General features: G+C 38.5%; 1 protein-coding gene across 8 annotated transcripts in view; it reads left to right on the forward strand.

The window, feature by feature from the left end:
- The window catches only part of TAB3 (TGF-beta activated kinase 1 (MAP3K7) binding protein 3), a 44,465-nt gene that overhangs the window by 22,333 nt on the left and 6,467 nt on the right, over positions 1 to 15,665 (forward strand). For 7 of the 8 annotated variants that reach the window (XM_023918531.2, XM_086879811.1, XM_086879813.1 and 4 more), the window contains 5 exons: positions 3,518 to 3,706; positions 6,605 to 8,054; positions 11,149 to 11,309; positions 13,623 to 13,716; positions 15,288 to 15,371. In XM_023918531.2, coding sequence (XP_023774299.2) covers positions 3,605 to 3,706; positions 6,605 to 8,054; positions 11,149 to 11,309; positions 13,623 to 13,716; positions 15,288 to 15,371 — 1,891 coding nt within the window. In that variant the 5' untranslated portion in view covers positions 3,518 to 3,604. Of the gene's footprint in view, positions 1 to 3,517; positions 3,707 to 6,604; positions 8,055 to 11,148; positions 11,321 to 13,622; positions 13,717 to 15,287; positions 15,372 to 15,665 lie in introns of all 8 variants that reach the window. The other variant, XR_015284100.1, reaches the window with a different exon arrangement.

Consider the following 15,665-nt stretch of genomic DNA (forward strand, 5'->3'; position numbering starts at 1 on the left):
ATTTATGATTCCGTAAACTGATATTTTATTATGTTCTGCCTCTTGATTTTTTTCCTCTTTTATTTCAATGCCCAACTGTTGTTATAAAACTCTTAATAATTAAATTTAAATTATTAAAGCCTAAGAAACTGTCTTCTAGCTAGCCTGTTTTCTGGAAATTCACTCAGGAATTACTTCATTGTTCCATACATAGTGATTGTATAAGTGCACATCATTACATAATTTCTACATTTTCAGATAGTATTTATTGACATAATTTAGTTTCAACTGAATCTTAATCCTGGTGATTTAGGTGTTTTCATTTTAATTGATTTAGTGCTTCAAAAATGATGGTAGCAGAACAGATTTCCTTCTCTACATATTTGAGATCTTGGGGAGGATCAAGATGGTAGTAGTTCTGCTTTTTTATTTACTCTTTCAGAAAAGAGGCATCAGTTGACTGATGGAGCTGTTGGTTGTTTTCTTAACTTGTAATATACGCAAATGGCTTAAGGAAAAGGTTAAATGTAAAGATACGGCTTTCATGTACATATCATTTGGGCATGTAACAGGTGTGAAAAAACAAATTATTGTATTTCTTTAGGCCTTGAGGCATGGTTTGCATAATCCCTGAGATTCACTGAGTGGCTTCTGAGGTTGGCTCTGTGTTTTAACACAGCAGGACCAATTCTGTGACAATATGCTGTGGTTTTGCCATTAGAACTGCCATGTATTTAGTGCTGTTAATTTATTCTATCTTCATGAGATATTTTTCATCTAGGGTCTGGGGACCATCAACTCCTTCCTGTCAGCTACAGATGATGCATCTTATTTTCATTTTGAAATGTTGGTGCTTGATCCATTGAACTTTCAGTAATTGCAAGGCTGGTCATGTAAGGCACCTCAGTGTGTCCCTTAGCCTGTGAATGCTGCTGAAGAAAGTCTTTGAAGGATTGCTTTCCTAGTGTGTTGTGGCTCAGCAGGAGTTCTTGTCTAAGCATCTCAGCTGTGTAGCCTTTGCTGTAAGCCCTTGGCTCTCTGAATAACTTGCTTCTCTGCCTGCCGTGTGCTGTGGAGCAACATGGGAAGTGGGTATTGTATTCCAGCCAGTTTGTGCCTGCTTAGAGTGGAAAATGTGCAGTCAGTTGTACTCAGGTCAAGTAGAATAAGCTGAACAAAATGCTGGACAATAGGTAGGACAAAAGGCTGGGCTTCTACATAATGACAAGAATAAATTTTGTGGTATTGGCTGGGGAGAAAAAGCCCAGCAAATTTTCACAGTAGCTTAGCTCTGTCACCCAAGGACTTCAGAATGATTGTGTGTTTGTTCATGCTTTCCAACAGTTATTTTGAGTTTCTTGTAGACTTTTTAAGGCTGTCTGTGTAACTGTAAAGACTGGAAGCTTCAACTTCTCAAAAATGGAACTTTGTTACCCATTGTGTTTAGAAGTCTGATAAAATTCATAGTTGGCCAGTTACTTTGTGTAATACCTTTACTCACCACACACATATGGGAAATATTCGAAAACAAAAAATTAACTTCTATTATTTTAAAACTGTAGTAGAAAACACTAAATGTATTGATGATGAGTCCACATGTTGCATTTACACAGTCACCCATGTTCCATTTAAACTTCTGTTTGAAGAGAGAAGTGATGCAAAGGCTCTTGCCCATGCAAGTGAAATTCTTATGATTATTAGCTTCTGTTTCAGATGCCATCATTTGTTATTCCACAGAGCTTTTAACTGCAATTTATTCTTGTAGGATACTTCTTCATTACTGCATTTCATCCTTTGCCTCCTGGGATAAGGAGAGTTGTCTAGAAACACACAGAGCTTGATTGCTGTCAGGTTTTCTTTGAGTATTCTTGTGATGCTCTGTCTTTCAGAGTATGATGTTTGTTCGTCATTTTAAAAAAGATTAGTTTTATGAAAGATCCCCTGTTGGGAGTGTAGATAGAAATTTTCTGATGGAAGCTCCCTTTCCTTTTAAAAAAGCATTACTGCAGTGGACAGAAATGAATTGTACAATATAAGTTTATTGTAGTATTTCTTAAGTCACATCAAGATAATTCACATATCTCACTGTTCTTTAGACTTGTCTCATTTATTTGAGAATGTGTGTGATGTGGCAGGTGTCATACTGGATACTGGAATACAGGAGATGGGACAGAGAGCGACCCTTTCTGTGAACACATGTGGTGTTCAGTGAATGCTGATGGCAGCTGAGAGCTGTCCACATAGAGAGCCACAGATTGTGGATTGGACTCAACTCCTTCTTTTTTTACCCCTAAAGCTTCAACCAAGGGTTGTTTTTTTTCACCCTAAACCTGACACTTTTCTTTGATGATTTATATTCTATTTTCTTGCCTATAAAAATGAAGAAACTTTCAGAGGGAGCTGTTGAAATTTTAGTGCCTAGAGGTATGTGTGTGTGCTGGTCTGTAGTACTGCTGAAAGTTGAACTAACAAGTGAAAAGCTGACTGGAATACTTGTGCCATGTGCCATCTGCAGTGGCACTAAGGTCAAGATAAGCATGATTTAAGCGTGGGACTTTGGGTAGCTAATATATTATTAAACACCACCTCTGCTGGTATCTGATTTTTGTTTTGTTTTTGAACACAGCAGTGCATTCTCTGCAGTTAAGAGTTCTACTCAGCAGTATTGTTGGAAAGACTTTTGAAGTTTAGTAGTGATAGATGTGTAACCGGGACTGTGTTGTGCACCACCTCATGCAAAGTTTTTGTGAATCTTTGCTTAGACATCAGCTGCCTTTTGGTTACTGCTGTGATCATGAGCCACAAGCACAAAAAGTCTTTGTTGACTCAGACTGCATTTGCCTTCCAGTAGTTCTTGGGTATTGAAGTTCAGATAGAATTTTTTTGTTGTTGAATACAAGAATTTTTAAATGCAAAGAGTTTTAGGGGGTTTTGTTTGGTTTGGAGTTTGTCACTCATCATGTTAGTATGAATTTAACAGGTACTTTACAAAAATCTTACATACCTGGAAAGGGCTTTTTAAATTCTGTTTAATTCTTGTTCAGTTTCACAAAATTTGCATCTGACTTCTTGGATTTGTAGTGATGTAAAGACAAGAGTTTGAACCTAATTAATAGAGGAGTATTTTTTGGATGATTATGCTACTTAGTTTCCAGCCTATTATTTCTAGCATGTTGTAAATAGGACATCTGTACTTGGTGATAACTTCAGACTTTTCTGCAGACTGTTCAGAATTTCACTGGAAGTAAATATATAACAGTTCTATATTAAACAGGTCACACTAATTAAAGTTACATATAGTGCCACAGTGGGACTAAATAAAGACCTGAACTAGCACATTCCAGTGCAATGCCATATAGACATACCTGTGGTATGTTAAATATTTTAATATTATTGAGACATGATTATTCCCACCCTTACACTTAGGCTGTTGTCTCTCTTGGTAGTTAAAATGCATTCCAGTAGTTTTTCTACACAAGCAGTTTGGAAAAGACAAAAAGTGGTGATGGTTTAAAATACTGTGTTTTCTTCCTTATAGAAAATGCCAGAAGCCTCAGAAGACCACAATCATTGGAAGGCCTGTTGACTTCCGTTTTCTGGTAATCTGGAACATCATCCATCTGGCATGGCGCAGGGCAGCCAACAGCTTGATGTGCAGGTACTCCATGATCTCCGGCAGCGTTTCCCTGAGATACCTGAAGGGGTGGTATCTCAGTGCATGCTTCAGGTATGGTGAGGAGTCTGTGTATTTTATTTTGGCACGAACTATCAGTTTAGTATGAAAACTCTTTTTAGTAGTACATGTGGAACCTAGATTTTCATTCAGGTTGGAAGACTCCACTACTTATATTTCTGTCTTGTCTTTTAGGTACAAAAAATTTGTCATTCTTCACTTAGATTTGTGGAGGTTATTTTGCACTGATGTTTTTTCGTTGTCCATGTGACCTGTGACTGTATGCATATGAGTATTAAAGAAAGTGGCTCACGGGATGTTAATTGATGATGGCTCCATAAATAACAGACATCTAAGGAGGAGGTTTTAGTGAACAATCACTCATCTTTCCAAGGAAAGGAGCTGGACTTAGCTAGCAATCTCAGAATTTTCCCTCTTCATGGCTCTCTATAGGCTTTTTCCTATGGCTCTCCAGAGGTTTAGTTGTACTTCTCTCTTTCTAGGTCAGGTAGTGGTTCTTCTCCCTACACTCCTTTTCCCTTCCATTTCATTCTGACGCCTTCATCTAAAATCAGAAATTGGAAGTGATAATAAGTTACCGCATGTAATAAGTAATGGTCACCTGGGAATACCTTCAATTAATGGGAAGATTTGGGAACGGAATAGAAACATGCAAGATCTGGTTTGGCCTTGTGTGGCCATGGCTGAGGTTGGAAAACTGTACTTGCATCCTGCCTGTCCCTGGTGGATGAGTAGGCTTACTTAGAACAAGGGTTGTAATTTTTGCATTTTATCTTCTAAACCATACAAATAGAAACTGCTTTCAAACAAATGTAAAGCAGGGGAAGTCCTTCAATTTAAAGCTTTACTTATCCTGACAGTCATATTTTCTGTACTGTTAAGTACATGATCCTTTTGATGAACTATGTTTGTCATAGACTTTTTTTAAACTGATAAAATTAAAGAACCCCTAACGCTACAGAAGCAAATGGTGTTCTGTATCTATAATATGGCATTCTGGATAGCTAGTTAACGTTGCACAGCAAATACTAACTATGTTTTTAAGTATAGATTTTGTTTCCAGACTCGCTTTATATTTAAAGATGTATGAGCTGGTTTCCAATAACCATTTGCAATAAATGCTCTAGATTTAAATAATTTTGGAGTTTTAGACCTGTCAAAAATTGAGGGTCCTTTGAAAGGACAAATATATTCCATACCCTGATAAAATCATATCAGAGCTTGTCCTACATACATTCTCTTTACATGAACCCTGATCAAGTGACCTAAGGAAGCTGAAGGCTCTGTTTGTGAAGTTCTGTTTAGATGACAAGTGGCTGATGGCAGTGTTTTAGTTTTCTGGAACTGCTTTCTTGGCATTGTGCTGCTGGTTGTTATTACGAGGTCTGGTTCCCACATATTCTGGTCTTAAATTTTTAGTGATATGTCTGGATATTCCCACTGACCAGTCATGTCTAGAAGGAAAGCCCAGGATGAAGGGAGGTTGTCAGGGAGAAGTATGCATAGAGTGAGAGCTGTTCCTATTTAAGTGCTGGACTCTTCTGGCATGTTTAGTAGTAACTCTTCATATGAGAAGATAGAGTATGTGGCTTCATCTGATAAGGAAATCATAAGAAATTTTGGGAAAATCATCTTCACTCTGGTATTAAGACTGGCGAGGTATTAGTCCATGAGAAAAGAAATGTAACGTGACTTTTCAACCAGTGGCTGTTGAAAATAGTGTATGTAATATATGCATACAAATTTATATAGTGATAGTGTTTAAAATGGAAGTGCAGCCATTACTAATGTATATTCCTTAGAATGGTAATTTTAACACACTGAGGAAGGCAGGGGTATTTGTGCATATATAAATATGTACACACTTGCTGTGGAAGGAGGTGCACTCTGTCACAGAAGGTACCAGTCTTGGGTCATGTTTAACAAAGTTAGGGTGCTAAGGGTCAGATTTAGTTGAACTTAAAGTGAAATTTGTTTTAGCTACTATTTAAGTTAAAATCTGAAACTCAGCTGATGGAGGCTGTTACATGGTAAAGTGGGGAGAAAAAGTCAACGATCTGGAACGCTTTCTAGTGATTTTATTTGTTTGGAAAAGTTATCATTTGTGTTGTTCTTTTAACAGACTACATTAAGCTAAAATAAGTGGAGAGGGCAAGAAGGGAAAAGGAATTTCCCATTATATTTCTCATTTGATTCATAATTTATTGTCTGTATAGTTTCAGCTGCCAGCACCACAGAACAAATCTAACATTTAAAAGGATTATTTGGTTTCTCACTGATGTATGAGTAAACTTTCTTTGCCTTAAGCTTGAAATTCTTAAATGCAGTTTAAATTTGCTTGGAATTGTAATGTTCTGTATGGAATCCTCAGTACTTCTTCAAGCAATACTGTGACCTCATCGTTAAGGTATTAAATACTGTTCTACCAATAAAAGCTGGTTTAAAATGTTGGGGTTTTAAACTTCTGGGTGACGAGAACTGGGTAAACAGTAAACTGAAAGTGAAAACAGTAAACACTCAGATAAACATTGAAATGTTATTTGCATTTTTTTTTTGGTTTTCCAGAGTTTGCAATTTTGATCTAGTTTAATTTGATTTGTGTTGTTACTAGAAGTAGTTAATTGTAAAGACTTGGTCCTTGAAGAACATACAGAGAGTTGTAACCATTGCTTTCCTAAAACTGGACTTGTTTTTTTTTAATGTCATTGTGTAACAAGTGTTACCAGGGCATTTTGCCAGATGCAGTGTAAACTGTGTATTACTTGCATACCACGTAGCAAGTATTATCTTTATTTCACAATACTTGTGTATGAAAAGTTACCCCTAGTTGTGTCCATGCTAGGCCTGGTGGTTGAGGCTGACTGTTGAACATGGAGTGGTGGCTCTTTCCTGTGCTCTCTGGCAGTAATAGGTGTCTGTTCTTGCTCCTAGAACAACAACAACCTCGATGCCTGTTGTCGAGCCCTTGCACAGGAGAGCAGCAAGTATTTGTATATGGAGTACCACAGCCCTGATGACACCAGAATGAATAGAAATAGCCTTTTGCACATTAATCTGGGTATTCATCCTCATACCAGCTATCACGCGGGGGATGGAGCTCAACTTAATGGTGGTCGTACACTGGTACACAGCTCAAGCGATGGACACATTGACCCGCAGCGCACGGCAGGTAAACAGCTGATTTGCTTAGTTCAAGAACCACATTCTGCTCCTGCCGTTGTGGCAGCTTCTCCTAGTTACAATCCATTTTTCATGAATGACCAGAATAGAAATGCAGCTACTCCTCCTCCACAGCCACCTCCACAGCCATCTTCCATACAACCAGGAATGAACACGTCTGCTATGCAAGGCCCTCCCACGTATATGCACATACCTCGGTACAGTACAAATCCCATTACTGTTACAGTATCACAAAACCTCCCCTCTGGACAGAGTGTACCCAGAGCTCTACAAATTCTTCCACAGATTCCAAGCAATCTTTATGGGACTCCTGGCTCTATTTATATTAGACAAACATCTCAAAGTTCTTCAGGACGACAGACTCCTCAGAATACACAGTGGCATTCATCGCCACAGGGCCCAGTTCCACATTATAGTCCTCGTCCTCTACCTGTATATCCACATCAACAGAACTACCAACCTTCTCAGTATTCTCCGAAACAACCCCAGATCCCTCAGTCGGCTTTTCGATCACCACCGGCATCCCAGTGTCCTTCTCCCTTTGGCTCTCCTCAACACCAAGTTCAGCCTCCTCAGCTGAGTCACCAGAGTTCACATGTTTTCATGCCTCCTAGTCCTTCCACTGTCCCACCCCATCCCTATCAGCAAGCATCCCAGACTTTTCAAAAGCAAGGTGGTCACTCTGTATCGTACCTTCCTCCTTTTGCTGGACCTAGTTTATCCAAAGGTTCCATGAATAAAATAGAAATTACAGTTGAGCCACCACAAAGACCTGGGACTGCAATGAACAGAAGCCCTTCACCAATAAGTAATCAACCATCTCAACGAAACCAGCACCCGCTGTATGCAGCCACTACTCCTCCTTCAGGCTCTCCATCCAGAGGTATGTCGGGACAACCCAAACCTCCGTTTAGTGTTAATCCAGTATATATTACCTACACTCAACCAACTGGACCTGCAGGTGCACCAACACAGTCTCCTCGGGTAATGGTATCTCAGCCAAACCCAACCATTTTTAAAATCACAGTAGGTCGAGCACCGACTGAGAATCTTTTAAATTTAGTGGACCAAGAAGAGCGTTCTGCAGCACCAGAACCTATTCAGCCTATTTCTGTAATCCCAGGATCTGGAGGAGAAAAAGGAAGCCATAAGTATCAGAGGAGTTCTAGTTCTGGATCAGACGACTATGCTTACACTCAAGGTAAATGTTTCACCCTGCAAATTGTGCTGTTGTAAAATGCATTTTCAGCTTGATTTTGCTGTTTAGTGAGAATTTTTGAACCTGTACAAAGAAAAAAAGAAACTATCAAAAATCAGATATTTCCATCTGAATTTTTTTCTTTTAATGCTACCAAATTTCTGTCTAATACATAAAAAATTTCTAAGGGTCTTAACTTTGCTGTGCTTTTGATGTTAGGGGACTTTTTAAAACACTGCAGTTAACAAAGATAAATAGTTTATTCATATACTGTGTGTCAGTTTTGTCAATTTTGCATTGAAGAGCTGGATCATAAATTTACATGTGGATTTTTATAATGTTTTGTATTTGTTCCATATTCAAGTGTTTTAGAACACCTGAAGCACTGGCTTTTCTGCATTTGGTTTAGATTGAAGAATATTAAGTGAAAGAGAAGAGAGAGAGATAAGAATGCAGCTAAAAATTAAAGCTAAAATTAAAAAAATTAATTATTTTAAATTAAATTTAAAAATATTTTTTTAAAGGTAGTAAAATAATTATTTTGAAGAATTTTAAAGTTCACTTCTTCCTCTTAGAGTTTTCAAAGAGGAAGAAGAGATTGGCAGACAAATTTTAGGATGTGTGTTCTGCTGCATAGAGATAAAATGTGGTTTTAATGCCATATATAAATGAAGAATTTAGTAGTTCAGTAAAGAAGAAAAATGTGAAATTAAGCCCTAAGCTAAAAAGTTATTTTCTTGGAGTCATCTGCTGTATAGATTTGAAACATTTAAAACTGAGCAAGTGAATCAATCTTCATGCATTCAAACCAGTCATGTGGGTGATGACAGAATGATAACCTGCAACAGGTATTTTCTGGATCTGTGTTTGGAAAGAAGAGTCTATTCCTCTGTTGTTCCTTCAAGCCTTTTTTCTTACTTCAGAGAGCTGAAGTGAGAGCTTAGAGTGCTTCTTAATTTCTTGTTTCACTTACTGCCTTTTGAGCTGTTCTAACTCATCAAACAAAGCTGTTTTTTACCTCGTAGACCCAATTAGAAATTCTGTAGACCCAATTCTGTAGTAAAAGTGACTGCCAGTATGTCAGTACCTGAGGCCCTGTGCTTTGGTGGTGGTGTTACTATTACAGCTTCAGTAAAGGTTGTCATTTATGTGAGAAAAACACAAGTAGCTTCACATAGCTGTGAAAAACACGTTCTGAAATGTAAAACCTGGTTTTGTCTTTGTGCCTTCCACTAGATCTGTGTCTCTGAAAAGCAAACCAAGTAAAACTAATTAGTATATGTTTGCATTTGTGGCAATACCTACAAGACCTTTTTTTTTATTGCTGCACTCTGAACTCTTGATAGAAATAAATTGTAGAAGAGTAAACATTTTATTCTTTACTACCACAAAGGAGTCCTAGAAAAGAGTATATTTAACAGCTTAATTTAGGGAACAAGTTTGTTTATTTTTTGCTGGAATTCAAGACATTGAAAAAAGTGTTACCAGAAATTCATTCTGGTGTCTGTACTTTGACTGCTTCTTTGTAATATGAGTCATATTTGATGAGTTGTACCAGAGTATAATGTGAAGCTCTGAGATGTAGTCACACAGCATTAAGTTGAAGGAATCACACGGAAATAGGGTTTGGTAACAATAGTGGAAAATCATTCAGTCTGGTGTCTATACTTTTTTCTTAATTCTGCTTGCGTGACTTATGCTATTTGAGAAAGTGGAGAACAGTTCTGTTCAATAATTCTGGTGCACATAGAGTAAAAACACCTGATGTTATTCTTGGCTGGGATTTTTGGTGTTTATTCTTTCACCATGAATTGGTGAATCCATAAAATACAAATTAGAGTGCTACATTTTTGTGTGGAATACTGGTATCTACTTCTAACAGGTCGGGGTGTTTGTCTGCTTTTGCAGTAAGTTATCATGTTGTTACTTATTTTTCTAATTCTTTTTAGCTCATATGTTAATATTCTTGGGTATTATGTGCTTTGCCTTTATTGGATGGGGTGAAGAAAAGGGCACATTCTGGCTGGGGTTTTTCATGAAGTAGCCATTTTGTGGTTCTACAGCGTCCTTACTTTGAACAGTTTGTTGGAACGTTGTTGTATGAGCAGCATGTTTGTCTGAATGCCCACATCAAATGTCTTATTTTTTTCTTTGTCCTAGCACACTTCAATCAGGTAAAACCAGCCCGATCAGAAAGGATTAAGCATCACACTGACTTGGCCAGCTTTGTATCATGATAAAATACTGAGAAATGTTCTTTAGGAAACTGAGTATTACCTTCTAGCAGTCAAAATTATTTTCTTTGGTTCTCTGAGAGCCCAACATGAGCTTGTGACTGAGAGTCATAAATTTCAGTATCATGATGAAACTAAGGGAGTGACTTAACAGCAGAGAGAGGTTGGAGAAATTGATCTGTCATAAAATTAAGAGTTTTAAGCACCTGAGCTGACTCAGCTTTTGATTTTTCTGGATTCTCTAGTTAATTTTGTTGAATCTCTATAGTTTTACCTCTGAAACCTGAGGAACTTACAGTATTAAGGATTACAGTATTCCCTGAAAAGCTAAGACTACTTAAAAGTTACCACAGTTTGTAATAGCGGTGAAAAAAACCAGTTTGGGACTGATATTTGACAAATGTCTCTGCAAAAGGCTGGTGTGTCAGCTGTGGTTGAGCAGCAGGTATGAAGTGTATGTTACCTTCTGATCTTACCTCTGGGTTTGTTTGTTTGGGGTTTTTTTTTGTCAGTAGAGTATTAGTATAACTAGGTTGCTGTTTCATCCTGAGAAGCTGTCTCCTTGTACAGGTGCCTTTGTATTTTTGAGACGAGAAAGACCAAATGCAAAAAAAGAAGCTTTGACCAAAATGGTAATAACAACTTCAAGTTACTGTATAAAATGTGTTTTTATTCTGGAAGAACTCTGTTCTAAATTGTAGTTCATTTGGCATGAAAGCATCTTCACACTGATATTTGGCTGCATGTCTACGATCACCTTTTTTTTTCCAGAAAGGTCACTCATGAATCTTACGCATAAGTTAAGAATTCAGTGTTCCAGGCTTTTATGTGCTAGTAACTATTTCTTCTGTGTAAAACATTAGCCTTGCTGTTACATCAACGAGCAAGGATGGAGAGATTAGCAAAGGAACTGAAGCTTGAGAAAGAAGAGCTTGAACGCTTGAAGACTGAAGTCAATGGTATGGAGCATGATCTGATGCAGAGGCGGCTTCGAAGAGTCAGCTGTACAACTGCAATTCCAACAGTAAGCAATTTGTTAGTATTTTAATTCAACATACACATTTATTTTTTATGTTTTGATGAAACTAAAGGACTGTTCAAAATAATACTTCTGAGTATAAAATCTTCAGTCTTTGGAGACACTTTATTTTAAGTACTTGACTTGTCATAAGCTAATTCTTGTAGTTTATGAAATACATATGTGTACAGTTTTCTTAGTGTTCCCAACAAAATTTCAGAAAGTTGTATGCATGTGCTTTTGTGGACTACAAGCTGAACGGAATATATTTGGTTTCCTAACAACCAATAAAAATATGTCCAAGTCTGTTGTATGGCCTTAGCCATACAGAGCTTGGTGTTCATGCAGGAAGGTTTGTTTTTATAAAGCTATTTTATTGTTTGAGTAGTTGCTTCTCATAGACAGTATTTCTCATTTGGTATGTGCAGGACATGCCAAATAACTTTTCAGTGGCAGTGTTGCCTGAAATAATTGGAACTCTCCTATTTTCCTTGTTCATTCTTCTTATCTATGTGACTTCCACCTGCAAGTGACTCTAGCCCAAACATGTGTGTAGCTCTGATAAGGAATTTCATCTGGCTGAAAAATAGCTTCCACTGTGTGCAGTTAAGCAATTCATCTCAGACTTACTGGCTGTATTGACACAAACAGTGCACACAGGTGTAGGCTGGAAGGCACAGAAGGGTTGTTGGCTCCTTAGCTACTGTGGCTATTCTGTGTCTCACCTGTTTCAGGACAGCATTTGGCAAGGATGTACCTGGGAGAAGTACAGAGGCACTGAGTGCTAGGATGAGGTTAGGAAAGCCAGAGACCAACTGGAGGCACAGGACTTCAAAGACCAAAATAAAGGCTTCTGTTACTACCCAGGTGGCAGCAGGAAGACTTGTGAAAATGTGGGCTCAGCAAGTTGTGGGGCCATGGTTATGTAGGACACAGAAAAGGTTTGAGATACTGAATGAACTTGGTTCAGTCTTCGTAGTCCTTCAGGAATCCCTGATCCCAGAGACACTGGGAAAAGTGTGAAGCAAGGAAGGTACACCCTTAGTGGAAGAGAATCAGGTCAGGGAATGCCTAGGCAAAACCAGCATACACAAGGTCATAATCCTGGATAAGATGCACCTATGAGTGCTGAGGGAGCTGGCAGGTGTCATTGCAAGGCCACTCCAGATAATCTTTGGTTGATTAATGATGTTTGGGAAAGTTCCCAAAGACTAGAGGAAAGCAAATACCACTTCTGTCTTCAAGAAGGGGAGTACCCAGGAAACTATGGGCTAGTCAGCCTCACCTTGATCCTTGGGAAAGTGATTGAACAGCTAATGCTGATGACCATTTCCAGTCACATGAAGGACAAGAAGATTATCAGCAGTAGTCACATAGATTCACCAAGGGGAAGCCAAGCTTGACCAATTTGGTAAACTTCTAGGATGCAAAGTCTGTCCTGGTGACTTAGACAGTGGATATTGTCTGTTTGGATTTTGGCAAAACTTTGAACATTGTCTTCTGTAAGATCTTCGTAGAGAAACTGATGAAGAAAGAGCTGGATGAACACTTAAGTTCATTGAAAACTAGACAAACTGGAGTGTGGCAATTAGTGGCACAAAGTCTGATTGGACACTTGGCAGAGGAGTTGGACCAGATGACCTCCAGAGGTTCCTTGTGACCTCAAGTATTCTGTGGTTTTATGACTGTGATGCTGGAATGTATCCTGGGATAAAATGTGTTAGTGATTGATGCTGCTAGCATTAAGAAAGCTTTTCATTCCAGTAGCTTAGGGTTTCTTAATGGTATGCAAATATATGCACTTAAATAACTGATTATGCTGTTAAGAATAATTACAATCTTTCATCATTGAATGATTTAAATATACTGGGCTAGAAGGTTTGGCTTCTTGGAGCTCCTTGGATTGATGCAAATGAATAAACTTTTGACCTCATTCAGTTATAATCAAGTAATAGTTAATGTGGCCTGCAGTTTGTATTCTGTTGTTGATTATCTTGATGCAAACTCGGGTAGCAAGTTGTCCATTTATACAGAATTTAGTAACATGTGGTTTTATAAATTTGAGCTCAGCTATGTCATCTTACTAACGAATTTTAATATTAAGTAACTTTTCTGTTTTCCTCCTCACATGCTAATAGAAGAATGTTTTTTGAAGGCAAATGAGTTAGGGGTAGTGGGCCAGACAGCTGAGCTTCTTTCAGTGCCTTATCTATACTCAATTTTTAATAAAGCTGTTAATAAAGATAGAGCAATGTTATTTCTATTTCATATAAGATGCTGATTTTCGCACAATTACTATTTTGGGATGTTTCTCTCTAGCCTGAGGAAATGACCAGATTGAGAAGCCTCAACAGACAACTCCAGATAAATGTTGACTGTACACTGAAAGAAGTTGATCTCCTTCAATCTAGAGGTATTCAATTGATACTTTTTTAAAGACATCATGTGGATATGGTCATGAATGTTAATCTGCTGGAGGTTAGGAAGGCTCTGGACAGGTCGGATCAATGGGATGGGGTCAGTTTTATGAGGTTCAACAAGACCAAGTGCCAGGTCCTGCACTTGGAACACAACAACCCCAGGCAGAGCTACAGGCTGGGGGAAGAGTGGCTGGAAATGTGCCCAGAGGAAAAGGAGCTGGGTTTGCTGGTCAACAGCAGCTGAACATGAGGCAGGTGTGCCCAGGGGCCAGGAAGGCCAAAGGCAGCTGGGCTGGATCAGCAATGGTGTGGCAGCAGCAGCAGGGCAGGGATTGTCCCCCTGGACTCGGCACTGCTGAGGCCACACCTCAAATGCTGTGTCCAGTTTTGGGCCTCTCACTACAAGAAAGGCTCTGAGGGTCTGGAGCGAGTCCAGAGAAGGGCAGCGGAGCTGGGGAAGGGTCTGGAGCACAGGTGTGGTGAGGAGCAGCTGAGGGAGCTGGGGGTGTTCAGCCTGGAGAAAAGGAGGGTCAGGGGGACATTATTGCTCTTTACAATAATGTGAAAGGAGGCTGTGGTGAGGTAGAGCCTCTTCTCCCAGGTAACAAGTAACAGATCAGAGGAAGCAGCCTCAAATTTCACCACAGCAGGTTTAGATTGGATATTAGGGAAAGCGTCTTCAGGGCAAAAGTTGTCAAGCATTGGAACAAGGCTGCCTAGGGAAGTGGTGGAGTTGGCATCCCTGGAGGTGTTTAAAAAGCCTGTAGATGAAACATCTGGGGACATGGGTTAGTGATTGACTTGGAGTGGTAGTGGTTTGACTCAATGATCTTTGAGGTCTTTTCCAACCTAAATGATCCTATGGTTCTAATATGGCATGTGCTTAAATGTGACTATTTGGAATTTTTAGAGTTCAATTTATATTAGCAATGACAAGGTAGCTCTAAAAGGCGGGTGTTTTTTCAGTTGCAAACTAATAAACTTAACTTGCTAATACTTCTGTTGGCCAAATTAAATTCCATTAGCAAGAAAGAGTGGTGACATAAAATGACTTTGTCAGGAGCATATTAAAAAAAAAAAAAATACTCCTTTGTGAAGATCCTTTACTTAAGATTCTAACTTTTTGCTGACAAATGCTGTGGCCACATCATACAGAACTGGACAATGGGCTGCAACGAAGAGGCTAGCAAACAGAATTTTACTAGGGTTTTTAGAAGTCCTTTTTGCAACAGAAGCTTGTCCTAAATAGAATCGAAGAGATCAGGAGATGCACAGTCCTTTTTTATCAATGAAGTATCCTGTAAGAAGACATACATTTTGCATGTTTCCACAGCAATACAAAATGTTGAGCTGGAGTTGATTTTCCAGTATGGGATTGCCCTGCTAAAAATTACCCTGATTGACAGAAAACTAAAAATATGGGACATAACTTGTGAAAAAGCTAAGATATAATATCATAATAAAAATGTGTAAAATAAGAAGTGTTTGGATGTTCATATCTCTGGCATAGGCATTTAAATAACCATCAAGTTACACTTTCTTCCTTTCTTTTCTTTTCTGACAGGAAACTTTGATCCGAAAGCCACATGTAACTTCTATGATAACATAGAGCCTGGTCCTGTTGTGCCACCAAAGCCATATAAAAAAGGTAGGTCAACAAACAGGCATCATCAAATCTGCATTGAGTGATGTTTCTTTCTTAAACAATCCCTGTGGTGACAGGAAGCAGCTCTACTTACTTAACTTTTCTCTCCATAATTCAAACAAAAATATTTTTCTATATGTGCAGTAAATCCTGGCTACAACTTCTTATCCTCAGGCAGATTGTTGCAAATGAATGTTCTGTTAATATCCCCTTGATTATAAATAGTTATTCCCCATTAGGAAAAAAAGAGCTGAAATAGCCAATGTCTTATGCTCTGATACGGAAAAATCAGTGATC

The sequence above is a fragment of the Cyanistes caeruleus genome, chromosome 3, assembly GCF_971803275.1.
Source record: "Cyanistes caeruleus chromosome 3, bCyaCae1.hap1.1, whole genome shotgun sequence".
Taxonomy (NCBI): domain Eukaryota; kingdom Metazoa; phylum Chordata; class Aves; order Passeriformes; family Paridae; genus Cyanistes; species Cyanistes caeruleus.